This window comes from Mycteria americana, chromosome 3 (assembly GCF_035582795.1).
Source record: "Mycteria americana isolate JAX WOST 10 ecotype Jacksonville Zoo and Gardens chromosome 3, USCA_MyAme_1.0, whole genome shotgun sequence".
Classification (NCBI taxonomy): domain Eukaryota; kingdom Metazoa; phylum Chordata; class Aves; order Ciconiiformes; family Ciconiidae; genus Mycteria; species Mycteria americana.
The window spans coordinates 73,628,071-73,644,677 of NC_134367.1; the positions used below are offsets into that span (position 1 = coordinate 73,628,071).

At 40.5% G+C, this 16,607-nt stretch overlaps 1 protein-coding gene across 10 annotated transcripts in view; it reads right to left on the minus strand.

Annotated features, from left to right (window-relative positions):
• Positions 1–16,607, minus strand: part of UST (uronyl 2-sulfotransferase) — a 172,857-nt gene that overhangs the window by 74,903 nt on the left and 81,347 nt on the right. For all 10 annotated transcript variants that reach the window (XR_012775298.1, XR_012775299.1, XM_075499028.1 and 7 more), the window contains exons 3-4: positions 16,050–16,205; positions 7,941–8,020 (exon numbers count right to left, since the gene is read on the minus strand). Coding sequence is in view for 8 of the 10 variants with exons in the window: in XM_075499028.1 (XP_075355143.1) it covers positions 7,941–8,020; positions 16,050–16,205 (236 nt within the window). In the remaining 2 variants the exon portion in view is untranslated. The remainder of the gene's footprint in view (positions 1–7,940; positions 8,021–16,049; positions 16,206–16,607) is intronic.

Below are 16,607 nucleotides of genomic sequence, written 5' to 3' on the forward strand. Positions count from 1 at the left end.
TCCATCAAGTCACAGTTAAAAAACATCATTACACACTCACATCATTAAAAAAATGTAGTATAAAAAAGGAAAAAAGATGTAGGAGGGATTACAGCACCATGTGGCCATTCATGAAATGTGTACTTTACAAGGCAGACCTCACATGACGGTAGAAAGTGTTTCATGATGTGTTAGCAAAAAGTATAGATTATAATGAGCACACATAAAGACACAGTGTTAAGGCTGTGCATATAAGTTTAGCTGCCATTTCCCTACTTTTAAGAGCTTACCCAGAGGGTAATAATTTTTTTGTTACCCTACTTTTAATGACATTTCCTAGGTATGCATGGTTTTTTTAAAAGGAGAAAAAATCCACAATATGAAACTACTTTAGTAGATAATCTTAGGCTGCAATCATTGTTTCAAGATGTTGATTCAAGGAGGCATTCAAAGAGCCCAATCCCTCCCACAGCTGAGCTGTACAGAATCAGTGTGAGCTGACTGAACTACTGCCATTAATACAAAGTGTACCTGAGTTTGCATTCAAAGGGTCAGGGACATTCAGTATCTTTTTATGCCAGCTCCACACATTTGCCCAGCACACTATTTTCAAAAGCTAGTGGAGCACAGTTAAAACACATAATAGGCATGTTCTGCAAAACATCTATGCTCTGTGTGGTATTACTTGTTCCAGGGAAACAGAGAAACAAGAATCCTCAAGTTATTAATAAATCGGAGTGTTGTGACAAATATCCCATGACTCTGGTTTAAGTCAATGAAAACAGCATCACAGAATCACCCTGGTTTTACTGACCTCTTACCAGTCAGTTAAAAAAAATTTAAACATGAAATTCTATTTCCAAATCAATGGACCAAACACACATACATAGGTTAAGTCACAGCAAAGATATTTATTTGACAGAAAAAACTGTAAATGTATCGTCCAACCCTTACAAATGATCAACAAGCTAACACGCAAGGCTTTCAAACACTACGCTGTCAGCACACAGTGTGCTCCTGCTTTCGAACACGCAGCTTATTCGCATGACATATAGTCAAGTTAATCCTTTAAGATTTACCTCATTTTTGTTTGTTGGCTACGGACACATTTTACAGAGCCCAAGAACAAGGAATGCTGTAATGTCAAAATACTGTGTTCAACTGTAATTTTTAGAGCTGCTTCTACATGAGAAAAAACACAAAACTGATGAATAACAAAAAGACCTGAACAATATTCAGAAACTAAGTTTAGTTTTGGGCTTATCCAGACTGAATCTCTCTTTGTCTATCTCCGCCTTCATACAGCATGTGATTTACTGCTACCCGTAATTCAGAATTCAGGTCAGAGTTGAAGAAAAGTGTCCAAGCTGATCAGCACTGCTGCATGTGACACTGTCTGCTGCTATAGCAGCCTGATTTACTCATTTTTATTAGTGTTGGCCATTGTGTCTACTTGAAAAAGTAATATAGAAAAAAAAATCAGTAATGCTGATACAGACTGTCTACCAAAAATGGACTTTTTCAAGAAAAACAAGAACTTTACACATTAACTCTGCTAATGAATAACAGAAAACCAGAAATATTTCTTATGTTGATTCCAGGGACTAAAGGCAAGTACCTTCCCAAGCAGAAGACCCAACAGATCTCTCTCCCCTCCCCAAAACCTGTCCCCTCACATCCCTCATGCACCAAGGAAGAGGGACACAGCAGAGCTAGGGCTGGCATCCAAGCAGGGCACAGGAAGGTGGCTGCTGGCTGTGGCCCAACAGAAGGTCCAGCAGCTCTGTTTTGCTTGGCTTTCCCTTCAGCAGATGTGCTTGCAGCAGCGTGGTTATCTCCGAGTCTTCTACTGGCCTTCCAAATTTGGTTTGAGACTGGCCAACAGGTTCAGAAATTATTTAGGAATTAGGCGTGGGGGGAAACTGGAAAGACATGCAGAACAGCTGGAACTGCTGTATGAGTCTTATTTCCTTAGAAAATTATGCTAAAAGGAAAGAGTTGTCCCCCTCCCCTCGAGCACATGCACACAGATGCTAAATACACGCTGCAGATATTAAACTGCAGCTGAAAGGAAGAAGAGGGCAGCAGCCCGACAGCGCAGAAAGGATGAGTCCTCACATACTAATGCTGGGTAATAATTCATCCTGGCTTCAAACAAATAAGATATACTGAACTGAATTATAAGGGCTAATTAAAATGTAAGATTAAATTGAGTCCATGCTTTATCTCTGCATCTCCTTACCACATCACAGGAAATTTTAAGGGAGATCATTCCCCAGTGGCCTATAACTACTGCAGAAAGTAAAGAATTCATGGCTCCAATGAGACGTGAAAAAGCCTGCTTCTCTCTCTGGGTGGTCTTTTTAATGTCTTTACCTCCTATGACTTTACCCTGAGCTAATCATCCAGCCTTTAAACAAGCAAAAGTCACTTACCAGTCACTGACAGAGGTACATCTTCAGGTTTTTACACATTTCCCTGTAACGTTCATTTACCTCGAGACAGGAGGGAGTGGCCAGGCTTCCTGCTCTGCCCGAACTGGGGTCCGTAAGTGCATGCTCCAAAGATAATGGTTTAGTGTCGGAGGGAGGAAAGCTGGGAAGCATGTCCAAAAGGGGAGTTGTGCAATTCTCCCCATCCCAGACTCATCCTGACCCGAAGCCATGGCCTCACTACCCCCTGTGCGTTCCTGCAAACGTTCTTTCTGCTTCTCTGAAGTCTGTGACACTTGGAGCACACATTGAGCATCTTGAGTAGCTGCCCAAAGACTGTTAGAGTTACTTAATTCAGCAGAAGATTACTAAGAGGCCAAGTGGGGCTTTTCCACAAACTTGAAGCTTCTTCCTGCTTCATTTTTTCTCAGGCTAAATAAATAGATGACAAGCGGCATTTATGATAAAGAACAGTAAACAACCTGCAGCCATCCTGAAATAGCTTTTTGTCTCTCTGCAGGTTATTCACTGTACTTCCTGGATCTACCAATAACACTTGCAATCTCAGCCAACGTATCAGCATATAAATTTTTACCTGCTTAGAGTACAGACATTCTTTAATATTTGCTTCTGATTAACATTTGGGATGCTTTTCCCAGCAACATTAGTATATAAACTTCAATTCAGAAAGAGACAAAAAAATTATCAGTATTTTTACTAATTTAATGGCTCCCCTAATTCTTTTTAACTACATGCAGCATTAACTTTGAAAAGGAATTGGAATATGACAAATATAAATGATAGCTGTCATGCTGGTCCTGCAACGTGCCCTTTTTGGGCACACATCCCTGCATGGAGGCAAACCTCCTGAATTCCTGAGAGAATTTATGTGAGAAAAAAAGTTCTTTGTTTTTTCTTGGTTTTTTTAACATAGGCCAACAAATCTCAGCATTCTGAGAGTACGTATAAATATCAAGAGAGATTTTCTTTTTTTTTTTTTTTTTTTTTTTTTAATTCAAACAATTTTCTACTTCATGGAATCCACTGCAGTAGGACAGCAGCTACTAATTTTGCATGCTTCATGACACTCATTTTTTTTTTCCCCTTGGTTAACACATTTAAGAATGAGGAATGAAGGCCATTTCTACAGAGTGGGAAATGGCAGCCTGGTAAAGAGTGACTAGGAAAGGATCTAGGAAACACACTGGAAAAACAACTTGCCCTGAAAGCCCAGATTGCTCTGGCGCAACTGTAGCTTTAGAAGGTATAAGCATGGTGACTGCAAAGAGGTTTTTTTTCTACCATATATAGCGTTAGTGAAGCTGATACAGGCCCAGCGTACAGTTTTGGTGCTTATACTTAATAAAGACTACGAAACTACCGGAGAAATTTCAGAGAAGAGTCACAGAGTTATTAAATGGATGAGGAAAACACCTGCTGGCAAGAGCTTTGAGAGTACCTGTGACCAAAAGGGAGAGTGAAAGGTGTTTGAAGACGGCAGCGGCAGATAGATGCACGGGGAGAAACACCAGGCACAAAAAAAGCATTTCAGTCAATAAGGAGCAAAAGCCAGAGAAATACACATTAAAAATTAGCGCCAATAATTTGACAGTAAAGCTGACAGACAACTGGACCAAGTGCCCAAGGAAGCTGCAGAGGCGATATAACTCGATGCCTGCAAACACAGCCTGGATGCTTTAATGGAAGACTTCTGAGAAATGTACTCTTTTTCTAATCAAGAGCAAGAAAATCCCACACTGGGCTAGCCCCAGTAGCAACAGCCAGTATGAAACAAAAAAGCACCTAAACTTTTACCTCTGCATGTAAGAACATTTCCAAGTACGGTTATTAGAAGAAAGCCAGGTATGAAGATGTCAGTACAGCCTTTAGGACGAAACGAGCAGGACGATAACCACAGAGTCATAATGAAAAGCCTCACCCAGGAATCACAAGTAAAGGAGAATTCAATAAACAGCACCACCTTCCCCAAAAGAAACAGTCCCGAAATGGACTGGATGAAGCAGCCACCCTCCTGAGGCACTGGATCGTTCTCCTAAAGCTAGCCCTAGCTGCACAGGAGAGACTGGGAACAGAAGAAGCTGCAAACCACTGGGAATAAAAGCTTTTCCTCTGACAAACGCTGTGTAGAAATTCACTCACATCAAAGAAAGGCAAGAAACTTAGTTTTTTATCTTCTGTTTGAACCTGCAATTAATTGGATTGATGTCTGTAAAAATTCACGTAAGATTCGCTTCAATGTGTCCTTTTAAGATTTGCCTTTTTGTCTGCCTTGTTGCACTACTTTGGATTGAGAAAAGATAGTACTGAACTAAAAGATGAAGACGTAGGAGAGTAAATAAGGATTCATTTACTCAGCTGAACCAAGCAGGCACTCTTAAAACACTGTTCAAAAACAAGGGGAAAATGTCCCTGGCAAGCATTCAGGTCAGGATGAGATTTTCAAGTTTTTAGAACTTTGTTCAGCAAAACCAATGGTGCCTCAGAAACATGCACGTGCTCAAATTCACCACTGAAGGCTTAGCTCACTTCCACTACAGATTTTTTCTGGAAAGAAGATATAGTCCCTTTTTTTTTCAGTTGGAAACAATCATAAATAAATGCCGTGCTGCTTTTCTGAATAATCAGAGAGCTTTAAGTGCTGACAGGTTTATAAGCAGGTGCAGGGTGCAAAGCAGGGAAATCCAAGTGATTTGTCATTGCTGCTATTCACATCAGTGATGTTAAACAAAAATCAAGTTTATTTTTCTTACTACTGTTTGGGAAGCTGAGAAGCCCCAATAATCGAAAGCAAAGCAGACTCCTGTTTTGCATGACTCTGCTTACATTTTCTCTGCTTCTCTAGTACCTTGGTGATATGCTCTAAACGGCTTAACGCAATCACTATAGATCTTGAAAGCACTCAGCCAGGGAAGTGCAAGGCGAGTGGAAGAGACTCCTTTTGTCCCAACAGTGACCTTCAAGCTTACCAAAAAAGCAGCAAAGACAACATGCTTTCTATCCCCTACCTGCCTGCCAGCTCGATACATGCAGGAAGGAGGAGAATAAAGCGTTCCCTATCCCTTCCTGCAAACAAAAGCTTGGTTTCAAAGGTATAAAATGCCAAACAAGAGAAGTGAGTTTGGTCACTGGACTAACGCCCAGGGTAGCTGCCCCTGCAGAAATTAACGGTTTCCCCTAATGGCTCTGCTACAATGGCACGTAGAAAGCCTCATCCCTTTCCTTGGGAAGGAGCAAGGGGCTTCACCAAAGTAGGGTTCTTCAATCTTCAAGCTGATCTTTGAGCCCTTCATGGATCTGAAGCTGCCCTAAGCCTACAGTCAGGAGTCAGCTGTCTCCTACCCTTCCCTGCACATCCATCCCACTCCCCACTGCACTGGCTGCTCACGGCGAGCTGCTGTCTAAGGTCTTCAGCCGTCAGCCAGAAAACACTACATTGATACTTTGACCCCTACTCTTTTAGTTTCTGGGGTATTGCATGGCTTTTATCTTGAGCTGGCAGAAAAGCTGGGGCAACTGGGAAGAATCATATTCCACAGACAATTTGAGTTCAGCTATCCATTAGAGATGGTCTATAAAGGAATAGTTTCCAAAAAATCAAGCAAAACTAAAATGCTTTCACAATACTGTAATACTTATAATGTGTATTTAAATCACATTCTTGAAATTCCTGCAAAATCAATACCTGACACTCCAGTTCCTAATGAAATTCAGTTTAAAAAAAGTCACCCCAGAACTAAGGAACAGAGAAAATATTCAACATGCTACTTCACTATTAGGAGTAACAGCACCAATAAATTTGGAAACTAAAGACTAAAACTCTCAAAAATGTTTAATTTATCAGAAAACACTAGGGAATGCTAAATCAAAAGTAAGTATTGTTGATGCACTTCAGTGATGTCTCATTTAAAAGATCCATCAGCCTTTTCACTACTCTACAGCTACTAGTTAAACCAAGCATCATCTCAATAAAATGAAAAATACAATTTTCAGATTTGCAAGGAACAGCCAAAAAGGGAAGCTGCACATAATTTTATACATCTTATATAATTTTTATATATTTTCACAAATTTGTATTGGAAGAAAAATGTAGAGCGATTTAATTTCATGGATACACTACAGAAGAAACATGTTAACTATGCGGCAAGGATGTACCATATGTATAGGAAATGGGATCTTGGAAGGAGCAAGAGGAATTGATGTTCCACCTTTTTCTCATGTACCTAATGCTACATACCATCTCTGAAAAATCAGTTTAATCAAGAAACTTCCCTTTGACCCTCAGGTGTGGCTACCTGTTTGATCTTGCATTTCGGCAGAGAGAAGAGAGAATTTACCAAAGATGTGAATGAGTTTTATTCTTTAAAGATAATACATTAGAAATGAAACTCTGATGGAATCAGAATAGAGAACATGGAAGATCGGAATTTTGTTTAATTCTTCCTGTTTTCATGTAAAGAAATCATGCCCATAATTAAGTTATATATCAAGTGAATTTCCAATGGCTCAAAATAGTTTATTTTCTAAAAAACAAAAATAAAGCAACAGCCCACCCCCCCCATTTTATCATGTCTTACTACACTGTCTACCCACGCCTGAAGCCATACATTCAAAGGACATGCACTGACACTACCACATATAAAATGCTAGGAAGTTAGGCAAGCTCTTGCAAACATCTGCAGAAAATTCACACTTCTACAGAGATTTTGTAATCTAAATGCGAGGAGTCCAACCTAGTGGCACAGATGACATGGTTCCTGAATGTAATTTCCAAATTAAATTAACAGCCTGGGCAATAACCATCTGCAGTCAGCTTTAACCTCTGCGTCCTGGCTAAATGCTAACTGGCATCGCTCATTCGCATCCTTCCAAAAATTTCTCAGAAGTTTCATCCAAATTCAATTTTCTTCAGATTTCGTGCTATAAATTCTCTAGAGTATTGCTGCATACTTTGAAATAGCTGCCAGAAGGGACTGCACTCCCATGATACCGAGCGTAATCCATTTGCATGGTTTATAAATACTTCTGTATCCTGTGGAATGGGGACTACTTTGTCAGAATAAAATTAAATTGGTTAAATTGGTGACGAGTCATTCCAGATACAAAATTAATGAACTCAATGGAGTTTTCAGTCTTGTATTAGTATCTGACTATACAGAGATGAAACATTCACAACAGCGTGCTGCCACTTTTAAAACACGAGTGCACAGTTTAAAGACCCAAGTTACCATCTCTTGCATGTTGGCTGGAAATGTTATAAACCAAGATCATCTCAGAGGCAAAGGCATGCAATAGCATCCTGGCTTTTCACAACATACCATAAATAACTATTCTGTAGCAAAGAGAGCACAGGAAAAAAACCCCAACTTCTGAATGTGACTTCCAGTGCCAGAAAGGAGGAAAAAAAAAGTACATTGTATTGTTTATATGTAAAAAAGGAGGGAAAATGTTCTTTGATTTCTATTAATTGTAATACAATGAAAAAGATTTTTAATGGAAAAAATGCCTTACCTTGAGAAGTTGAGGAAATGAACATGTCTAGTGAATAAATAGGGCTGCTCAGCAGTGCTTATGTTTTTAATCAATTCCATCTAAAAAGAATTAACAAATCAAATTTTCCATGTTACGTCAATGCACATTTTGAGACAAATATAACTCTCAAACAACATATGATGATGTAATTTTCAAGTCTGAATTACTCAGGAACTCCTTCCCCACTATCCCTCCCAAACACTGTCATCAAGATAGCACGACTACTATTTCATGTCTAAGCAAGAAAGGTTAAGCTGCAGACACCATCCTGCTATCATGGAGCTTATGTACTTCCAAAAGCGAGTATCAGTTTAAGGAAAAGCATAAACTAAAGGAAAAATCTAAACCCTGCCTAAATCTGCACCAGAGCTTTGCAAGTGGCAGCTGCCCTCTGAAGACACTGGCTCTATTCACCAGAATGCCAAAATGTAAAATGTCTGAAACTGTAACAGAAAGTGGGAGCTGAGCCAATGACCATTTTCATATAACAATAAAAATTGCCAACATTGCCAAAACACTGAATGATTCACCTATTTAAATATAGAAATCATCACTTGCCATTCCTTTTACTATTACAGCAAATTAAGAGTACAAATCAAATGGGCACTTTTAGAAAGATGATGCTAAGTTCTAGTTCAGGCACATTCACACCATTTTAATTTTTAAAAAAAAGTATTTAAATTTTCAGATCATTAAAATGGAATAATGAAAACAACCTATATTGAAGACTGCACACAATGGATATGAATATCTATGCTGTGTAAGCTGAGCTCTAGCTATGATCTAGAAGAAACTGAAAGTGTCTAGTGGAGCATTGTGCTAGAAAGTCGAGATGTCCTGGTTAATTTTGCTTCCTTACTATTAATTTCCTAAGATTTATTTTCAGATTTTCTGTTCTGTGCTCAAAGGCAGGCTATATTATGGACACTGAACACAAATGCATTTGAAATGATAGGTTGCTTGATTTTACAAACTGGGTAGTAGAAAGTAATACAGAAAGCAACAGAAATTCATAAATTGGGGGGGGGGAAGATAAGAGAAGGTGAACCAAACATTCCGGTTTGAATCATATCAATTAATACAGTAAATTTAAACACCATTAAGGGGATATTAATTAAAAAAAAATCCTATTTCTTAAAACCTGAATGCTATAGCCGACATCGACAAAATAAGGAAAAACATGGGGTTCAGCCTGTTATGTGGTCAAGATAAACTGACTGGCATGTGATGAGTTACCGCACTAAAAGCCTGAAGAGCGTGGTTGAAAATGATGTCCGTGCCATAACAAATATTAAACTACATTTAAGGGACAGCAATTGTCAATTTTTTTTCTCCTTCTATTTCCCAGTTTTGATATACTGATATTTTGCTGTGTTTTTTACACTGTCTGTCACATTTTACTGCTTCTCATCCATCTTTCATTCTCCATTTTTTTCCTAGGACACACAACCTGCCTTCTTTCAGACAACACAAGCTATAGCCATTTAACTTCTAGGACTGAATAAAAAAGTGCACACACGAATATGCTTTTCCCTACTTTTCCTCTGCCTTCAACAATTTTATACACATACACGTACGATGAGCACTGAAGTAAACAGTTTGGTTTGTCCACCTTCTCAGGATGGGCCTTTTCCTGTCAAACTAGTTCAAGTACATCAAGGCATATTAGGTATAGACCTTGTCTGTCAAGGCATATTAGGTCTGAGAAAGTATATCAAGGTATATGAGTATATCAAGGTATATTAGGTCTGAGAAAGGCTGTAAACCTAAGGGAATGGAATGTAAAGAAGAGGAGACCACCAAAAGAAAGACAATAAGAAAGGAAAAGAGAAACAAGAGCAAACAGAGTGAAGATGTGTGATTTTTTTTTTTTTTTTTTTAAAAGCAGGAAGGGTATAGCTCCCCTGCTTTAGTCAGTCATATCTGGACTCTGGACTGTTTGATACAAGTACAAACAGGTCTTTATACAGCTCCTTCAGTACAATATAAATGCTATGAGCAAGAAATGCAGAAACCTGAAGAGCAGAGCTTGCCCAGATCAGAATTATGAAGCCCAGGAAACTTTGCAATAATTGGCACAAAGTAACTGAGTATTGGTTGTTAATGCTCTGAAGAGACAAAGGCTTTCCCAGCAAACCAAATAAGCCAACATTTCTTTAGGACTGGTAACTCTCTCTGCCAAAAAATTATATTCATTCACCTTGCAGAATGAAACAAGAGAAGACTCTAGAGGCTGGGCATCAGATGTCTCAATTGGCTTCTTTTTTTTTTTTTTTTTTTTTTTTTTTTTTTACCCAGACAAGTTACAGGAGAATTTAAATTCTCAGAACTGGATGAAGCTTTATGTTATATTGGCATTTTACCTGTGCTACTCTATCTGCATGAATGAAGGAAGGAAGATGGCAGAAGGAAGTTATTGATATGGGACAAAAACTCTATTCATGCCACTATGGTCACCACTGTAATTCCACCTTGGAATAAACGAAAAACCATCATTAGAGTATATATATGGAGATGTAAAGATAGCATACCCATACAAAGTAATCCCACTGAGTTTAAAAAGACAGGCAGCTTTAATATAATACTGCTAGATAAACATGTGCGCGTGGGTATACGTGAGTGCTACGAAGTACCACGCAGGCCTCCCTTGCCCCTCAGCTCACCCTGTGACTGGTACCAATTTGCTAGCGCCAGGCTGATGCACACTACGCCACCAACACCATGTTCCCATTGCGCTTCACTTGACGTCCGTGTCAGGCTCGTGTCAACCTGCTGCCGGACTAGCAGGGGCACTTCTGCCTCAGGAGCAAAGGGAGTCTGGAAAGACGCACAGAGAGCAGGACAGCATCGGGCTCCTGGCTTTTTTTTCATCTCTTGCTACCAAACTCAATCTTTTGAGCTATGATAATAGCTTACTCCAAAGCAGACACAGAATTTTGTTTTGACTTAAAGTACCTTCATATTTAGACACTTAATGATCAACTGGACTTGTAAGCAGATGTGGATAGAGCTACAATGTGCATATGAACAAACAAGCAAGAAACATTCTTTTAAAAACCCTGCCAAAAGGGTAAGTAAGGCTCAACAGAAACAACACACAGATGTCAGGAGGGAAAAATAAATAACTGTAATGGCTCATGGCCACATGCAAATTGTGGCCATATTTCCCGTGGGCCTCTCTCTCTCTGATCCCACTGTGCTGAACTGATTTCAGCCTAACAAGCCAAACATATTGGTCAAGAATACCTAGTGATCAGCTTTCCTTTTAGGATTATGTTAAATAATAATAAATAATATCTTCCAACATCTCCCAGAAGAGTGAGGTCTCTAGTGGGGTTTTGTTGGGTTTTTCTTTGGGGTTTGTGTTGTGGGTTTTTTTGGTGTTTTGGGTTTTTTTTGGAGGGGGGGTGGGGGGTGTTTGTTTGTTTGTTTTCAAGATGATCAGTGTAGAGGAAGAGTGAGTAGAGGACGAGAGCTGAGGAAAGCAAGTACCTTTGGATGGAACGGGTGATGCAGGAGAGAGTATACATACACGCACAGATCATCTAGGAGATAGTCTTAAACCAACCTAAGTTTGAAAAGAGATGAAAAGGCACAAGCAGCAGAAGCTAAGCTACCCTGACAAACACCGTTAGGGGACAGATGAACCAGAACACATCCATGTTTGGAGGGAGAAGCTATAAAAATATCTGGGGGAAGACTGAAAGGAGCACATGCCCACTATGATAAGGGCCCATAAAGAGCTACTCCTCTTTCTTGCTGGTGCCCCAAGCTCTCCTGCAGCAGCTAACTTTTAGCTGTTTCACTGAGACAGTACTGAAAAAGATAGTAATTTGCTTCTGAAATGAACTAAATTGCACCAGAGAGTTAATGCTGCTACACAAGGATCCAGGGAGGGGGAAATGCCAGGACACAAGAGCGTGTGGTGAGAGGCAGGTGGTAGCACCCTGTGCCGACGTGCTCATATCCACCAGTGGAGCCCATGGCACTGCCCTCTGCCATTGACAGAAATATCTGGGATTTAAAGATAAACTACATGGCTATAAAAACCCAAACCAATTCTACCTCCCACCCAACACCAATTAATTGTAAGTAACAGCCTTTAGCCTAAATGCTGATTTGCTCCCTAGCATAACGTCTTTCTACCACTGTGACTCCTTGCTTAAGCTTTTATTCTAAATTTTTCTCCAAAATTCATTTTCTGCACTGACTTTTAAACAGGACCTTTAAACAAGGCCAGATCTGCAAACAGAGGCAATCATGTAAATCATAAGCTATTTCTAAATCTTGAAGCCCACCTGAGCAAGAACACCAAGAGGCTATGCTCCAAGGGGAAAGGTTTTTCCTTGTCTACTGTCCTACACTACCACTGTAGGATCTCAGTTGGCCATACTGACGGAATCAACCCATAATGGCTCAGCATCATCCGTGTACTTGTACTCAGCTGTTGCTGCATTGTAAATAACAATCCAGCAGATGGCACAGTGAAATGACTCTGAGAGAGACTGGATGGGGCCCTCCCCAAAAGGGAAGAAACGTGGAGGATGGCTTTGCTCCAGCCACAGCATTGTTCCTGCACAGAAACGCCACTCAGACTTGTGAGAGAGGACACCTTCTTTCCCTCTTCTGGAAACAGCCATCTGCCTGCACTGCCTGCTCAGAGCAGTCCCGTTTGGTTCGAGATTTCTAATTGGTAAATTCTACTGGGAACAAGAAAATAACCAGGTAATAATCCTGCCCAGACAACAGCTGAAATGTTACTACTTTTTTAAACTGCTGTGTTTCACTGGGAGAAAATTCAAGGTCAAAATGTGTAAAAATGGTGAGGCAACTGGGATTTTCCAAGTGAGGTCAGCTGGATGACACTATGGTCTCCACTGACATTGATACAAATAGGACAATAATTTCTCTGTATCTGTCTTTCTTGTGAGTTGTTTACCTTCCTCTACTGGTTTTGGTCTCTACTGAAGGTATGTAGGGTCCAGGAGGCACAAGTATCTACAGGTATTTGGTATATCACTTTCATCTTGGTATTCATTTCCATAAACAACTCACAGGAATGAGGCTAAATCTTCATTGTCAGCTCTCAAAAATTTGGAATGGTTTCAAGAATTTCTTACAATCCCCAAGCTGCTATGACCAATTTTCTGTCTTTAAAAGCATTTAAGGAAAATTAGTGATGGATTTTTAGTGTGTTAAACTGGAATTATATATAAAGCTGTCTGCACAGCCATAAGGATGGGTGGTACAGGGAAACGATATGTTGATAAACTATCAGTTACTCCCGTATGTCATCAGTATTTCCATATCTATAAGCATACTTATTCTTTCTTCTCTGAATGCAAAAAAACAGAGGGGGGGGGGGAAGTCAGGGAAGAGGAAGAATTCACTTTGCAACAGTACATGTATCATTTTAAAGCCACATCAATTAGATTGACTTTGTATACAAGAATACTACATATTATTTTCTGTATTTAATTTACTTGGAAATATTATAGCAAATGGTAAAGCACAGATTAACTCATCTGTTTCCAGAACTCACTCCCTTATGCCCATAGATGTCCAAAGGCTGCACTTCTAATTGCTAGCAGGCACACACAATTCGGGAAAATTTCTTAGTAGGAAGGAGACTGGAAAAGGCAATGAGAATTTGGATTCCAGTTATGTGCAATCTCTGCAGTCATTAAGAACACCTACGTGCTTAACTTTATTTAACAACAGCAGACTGCATAAGCTAAATATTTACAGAAAAGTCTTGGCTGGATCAGGGCTTCAACCAAACACAGGACAGGCAAATGACAGAAAGAAGAGAGACGTATCATCTTGAGCACAAAGCCCAAGCTCACGCTGGGAGCCTACAGCCCAGCCCAGCTCTCTTTTCTCTTGTTCCAATGCCTGGAGCCTGAGACCATCCATTCTCTGAACTTCCTCTTGTGTACACCACATTAAAGGTAGGAGAAATAATTTATTTTTTCATATTCTGCTCATAAAAAATGAGAAGACAACTAAAAATACCCGGATCAACAGAACAGTTACTGTCTCCAGGCACGTTTCCTGGTGATCAAAGGCACTTTTCAGCAAAAGTACTCAATAAATTATGAACCTATTGTAACTATGTAAATAAGCCATAAATTAAAATAAAGACACTCAAGATATAGTAGGGCAATCTATAGAGTAAATAATCAGCTCTGTAGCAATACATCCAACACCACCTGTGTTCCAGCACATTTGCCGTCTAGTAACCTAACAGCTTCTGGAGCGCAAAAAGTAATGCAGATATTTATCCTCTGTCAGTGTATTGGTTGCATCAAAAACAAGTCTGGGCCTCTCTGGTATCTCCATGTGCTGGACTGAAGCACAGAAGACTGCTGAGAAGTGATCTTGTATCATGTTTAATAAATGACAATCCACCTACCAGAGAAAGGCAGAACAGAACTGAAACGAAGTAGCTGATGAGGGTAAAAGCTGGTGATTATTAACACCTGAAAGGTTTTTAGGTTTTATGATGTGTCTCCCAATCAGCAATGAAACTCAATGAAGGACATAGTCAAAACAAAACCTGAAGAACCCGAAACAGAAAAGCAGTCATACCCACAGAAATCCCCTATTCCATATCCAACAGTTAGGAAGAAAATGTAACCAGGGAGGCACAGGATAGTTTGACTCAGACCTGATGGCACCATTTTGCAAATTCCCCAGGCTCCATGGTGCAGCTGGTGGGATACACAGAGGGATGCTGCAGTAGCTGCAGCCCAGGGCTCTGCCCCTTCCCTCAGCCACAGGCAAGGGCGGTGGGGGGGCACTGTCCTCCCCCACAGCCCTTCGCTGGGGTGTCACACCCAGCCATGCACAGAAGCCTTTGGGCTGCTGTGGCAGCCTTGGCCAGCCGGTCCCCACCTCACGCTGAACTTGAGTGTCGTATGGGGTTAGGTGAGCTGGCTGCCGGTGGAAGCCCAATGGCCACCTTGGAAGGGAGGAAGGTGGGACCTGCAGGAGCAGTATCTGCTCCCAGATTTCCATTTGGAATTAACTGCTGTATCTAAAATAACAACCTTATGCTCATAAACAGGCTACAAATAAATCATTCCCAATCACGGCACAATGCCACTGGCAGGCCCACGTCTGTATTTTGATCATTGCTTACATCCTTTTGTGGTTTGCAGGCTGCTATTCCTAGGAGCGACGCAGGCAGTTATCACGGCACTCACCTGATCAGCAGATCAGAACAGCAGCTGTGGGCAATGTGTGCAACAGTCACGTGTACAGCATCTGACTACATCCGTACGCTTTGGAGTCTGAGGTATGTTGTATTACTTGCATCAATACCTACTGATGGCAGTGATGCTCACAGAGGGCACATGGTTACCCTGAATACAAGGGAATTTAAATAACTGGACCTTTTGTGGAATCAAAGCTGCAAAAATAATGCCCTCTACAACTTCAAGGGAACATGAAAAGGGGTGTCCGGGTAAAGAGGTTTCATGTGGTATTTTTACTTGCTTTAGTGAGGGTTGTGCAATAACAAGAGGCTGAGATAGGATCAAGGACGTGTCAGATTATAGCAACATGGGTTAGCATGGCCCTGGGAAACAACTTTTTGAAGCAAGTGATTACTAGAAGTGAATTAAGAAAGCAAGAAAAAAAAAAAACACCTGTTGGCTATTATTTACTCCTTCTCTGCTTAAAGACACCCAGGCTAGGTCTGAATACGCTGGCCCGCTTATATGATAAGTGGCTGTGCCCTGCAGATACATTAATACAGGTCCCAGAAGCTGTTAGTACCTAACTTCACTTGTACTAACCCTTCTTGCCTCTATGCTGGACTAACTGCTATGCTGACTAAGTTCAAGAGCTGGCTCACTGGAAGTTAGTTTTTCTGGTTAGCTTCCACATCATGTTGCTCTTGGCTCTACCATCCATTTCTCCTATTAACTGAAGCCACTTACAGGATGATGATTTCCAGCTGATTACTCAGGTCAAAGTAGCAATACACCTTTCCAATACGATTTCTGCTAGCATATGCCTTTGTTTCTCAGTTTCACAAACATAATAAGAAAACAGGATCTAAGATGCGCAGGATTAACTTACCTGTTCATTTTTGGTCAGTCTTGTTTTGTTATGGATGTCAGATGTAACCAGGTTGAATCCATGTTTCTCTGATAAAATTCTCAAAAGCAAAACCACAGTTCGACTCCCACACTTTCCAACTCTGTTGTAGACCACCTGGCTGGGGAAAGGAAGTACCTAAATAAGGATTGAAAGAAATGGAGTCAGTATATTGATATTTTTGTTTCTGTGTACCTCTGAATCACAGTCTGTTTTGACTTTAAGCCAACAGATACATACAGGAGAATTTCTAGGGCCCTGTCCAGGTCAGAAGCATTTGCTTCCACCAGCAAGCTAGAAGTTCTTTAGAACAGAAACACATGGCTCAGGGGGTGGCAAGCTGAGATTTCCCCCTCATGATCCAGTTTAATGTAACAGTGCAGTCTGGTAGCTACTCCAGAAACACTAAGCCACTGCTGATGTCTTCTGGTGAAGATGATGATGGGCTTAAGCTTGCTGCTTGGAATCTCAATGCAAATAGTCAGCTTTAGTTGACCACCTCCCATACAAAGAATGAAGAGGAGTGAATTTGCACTACAG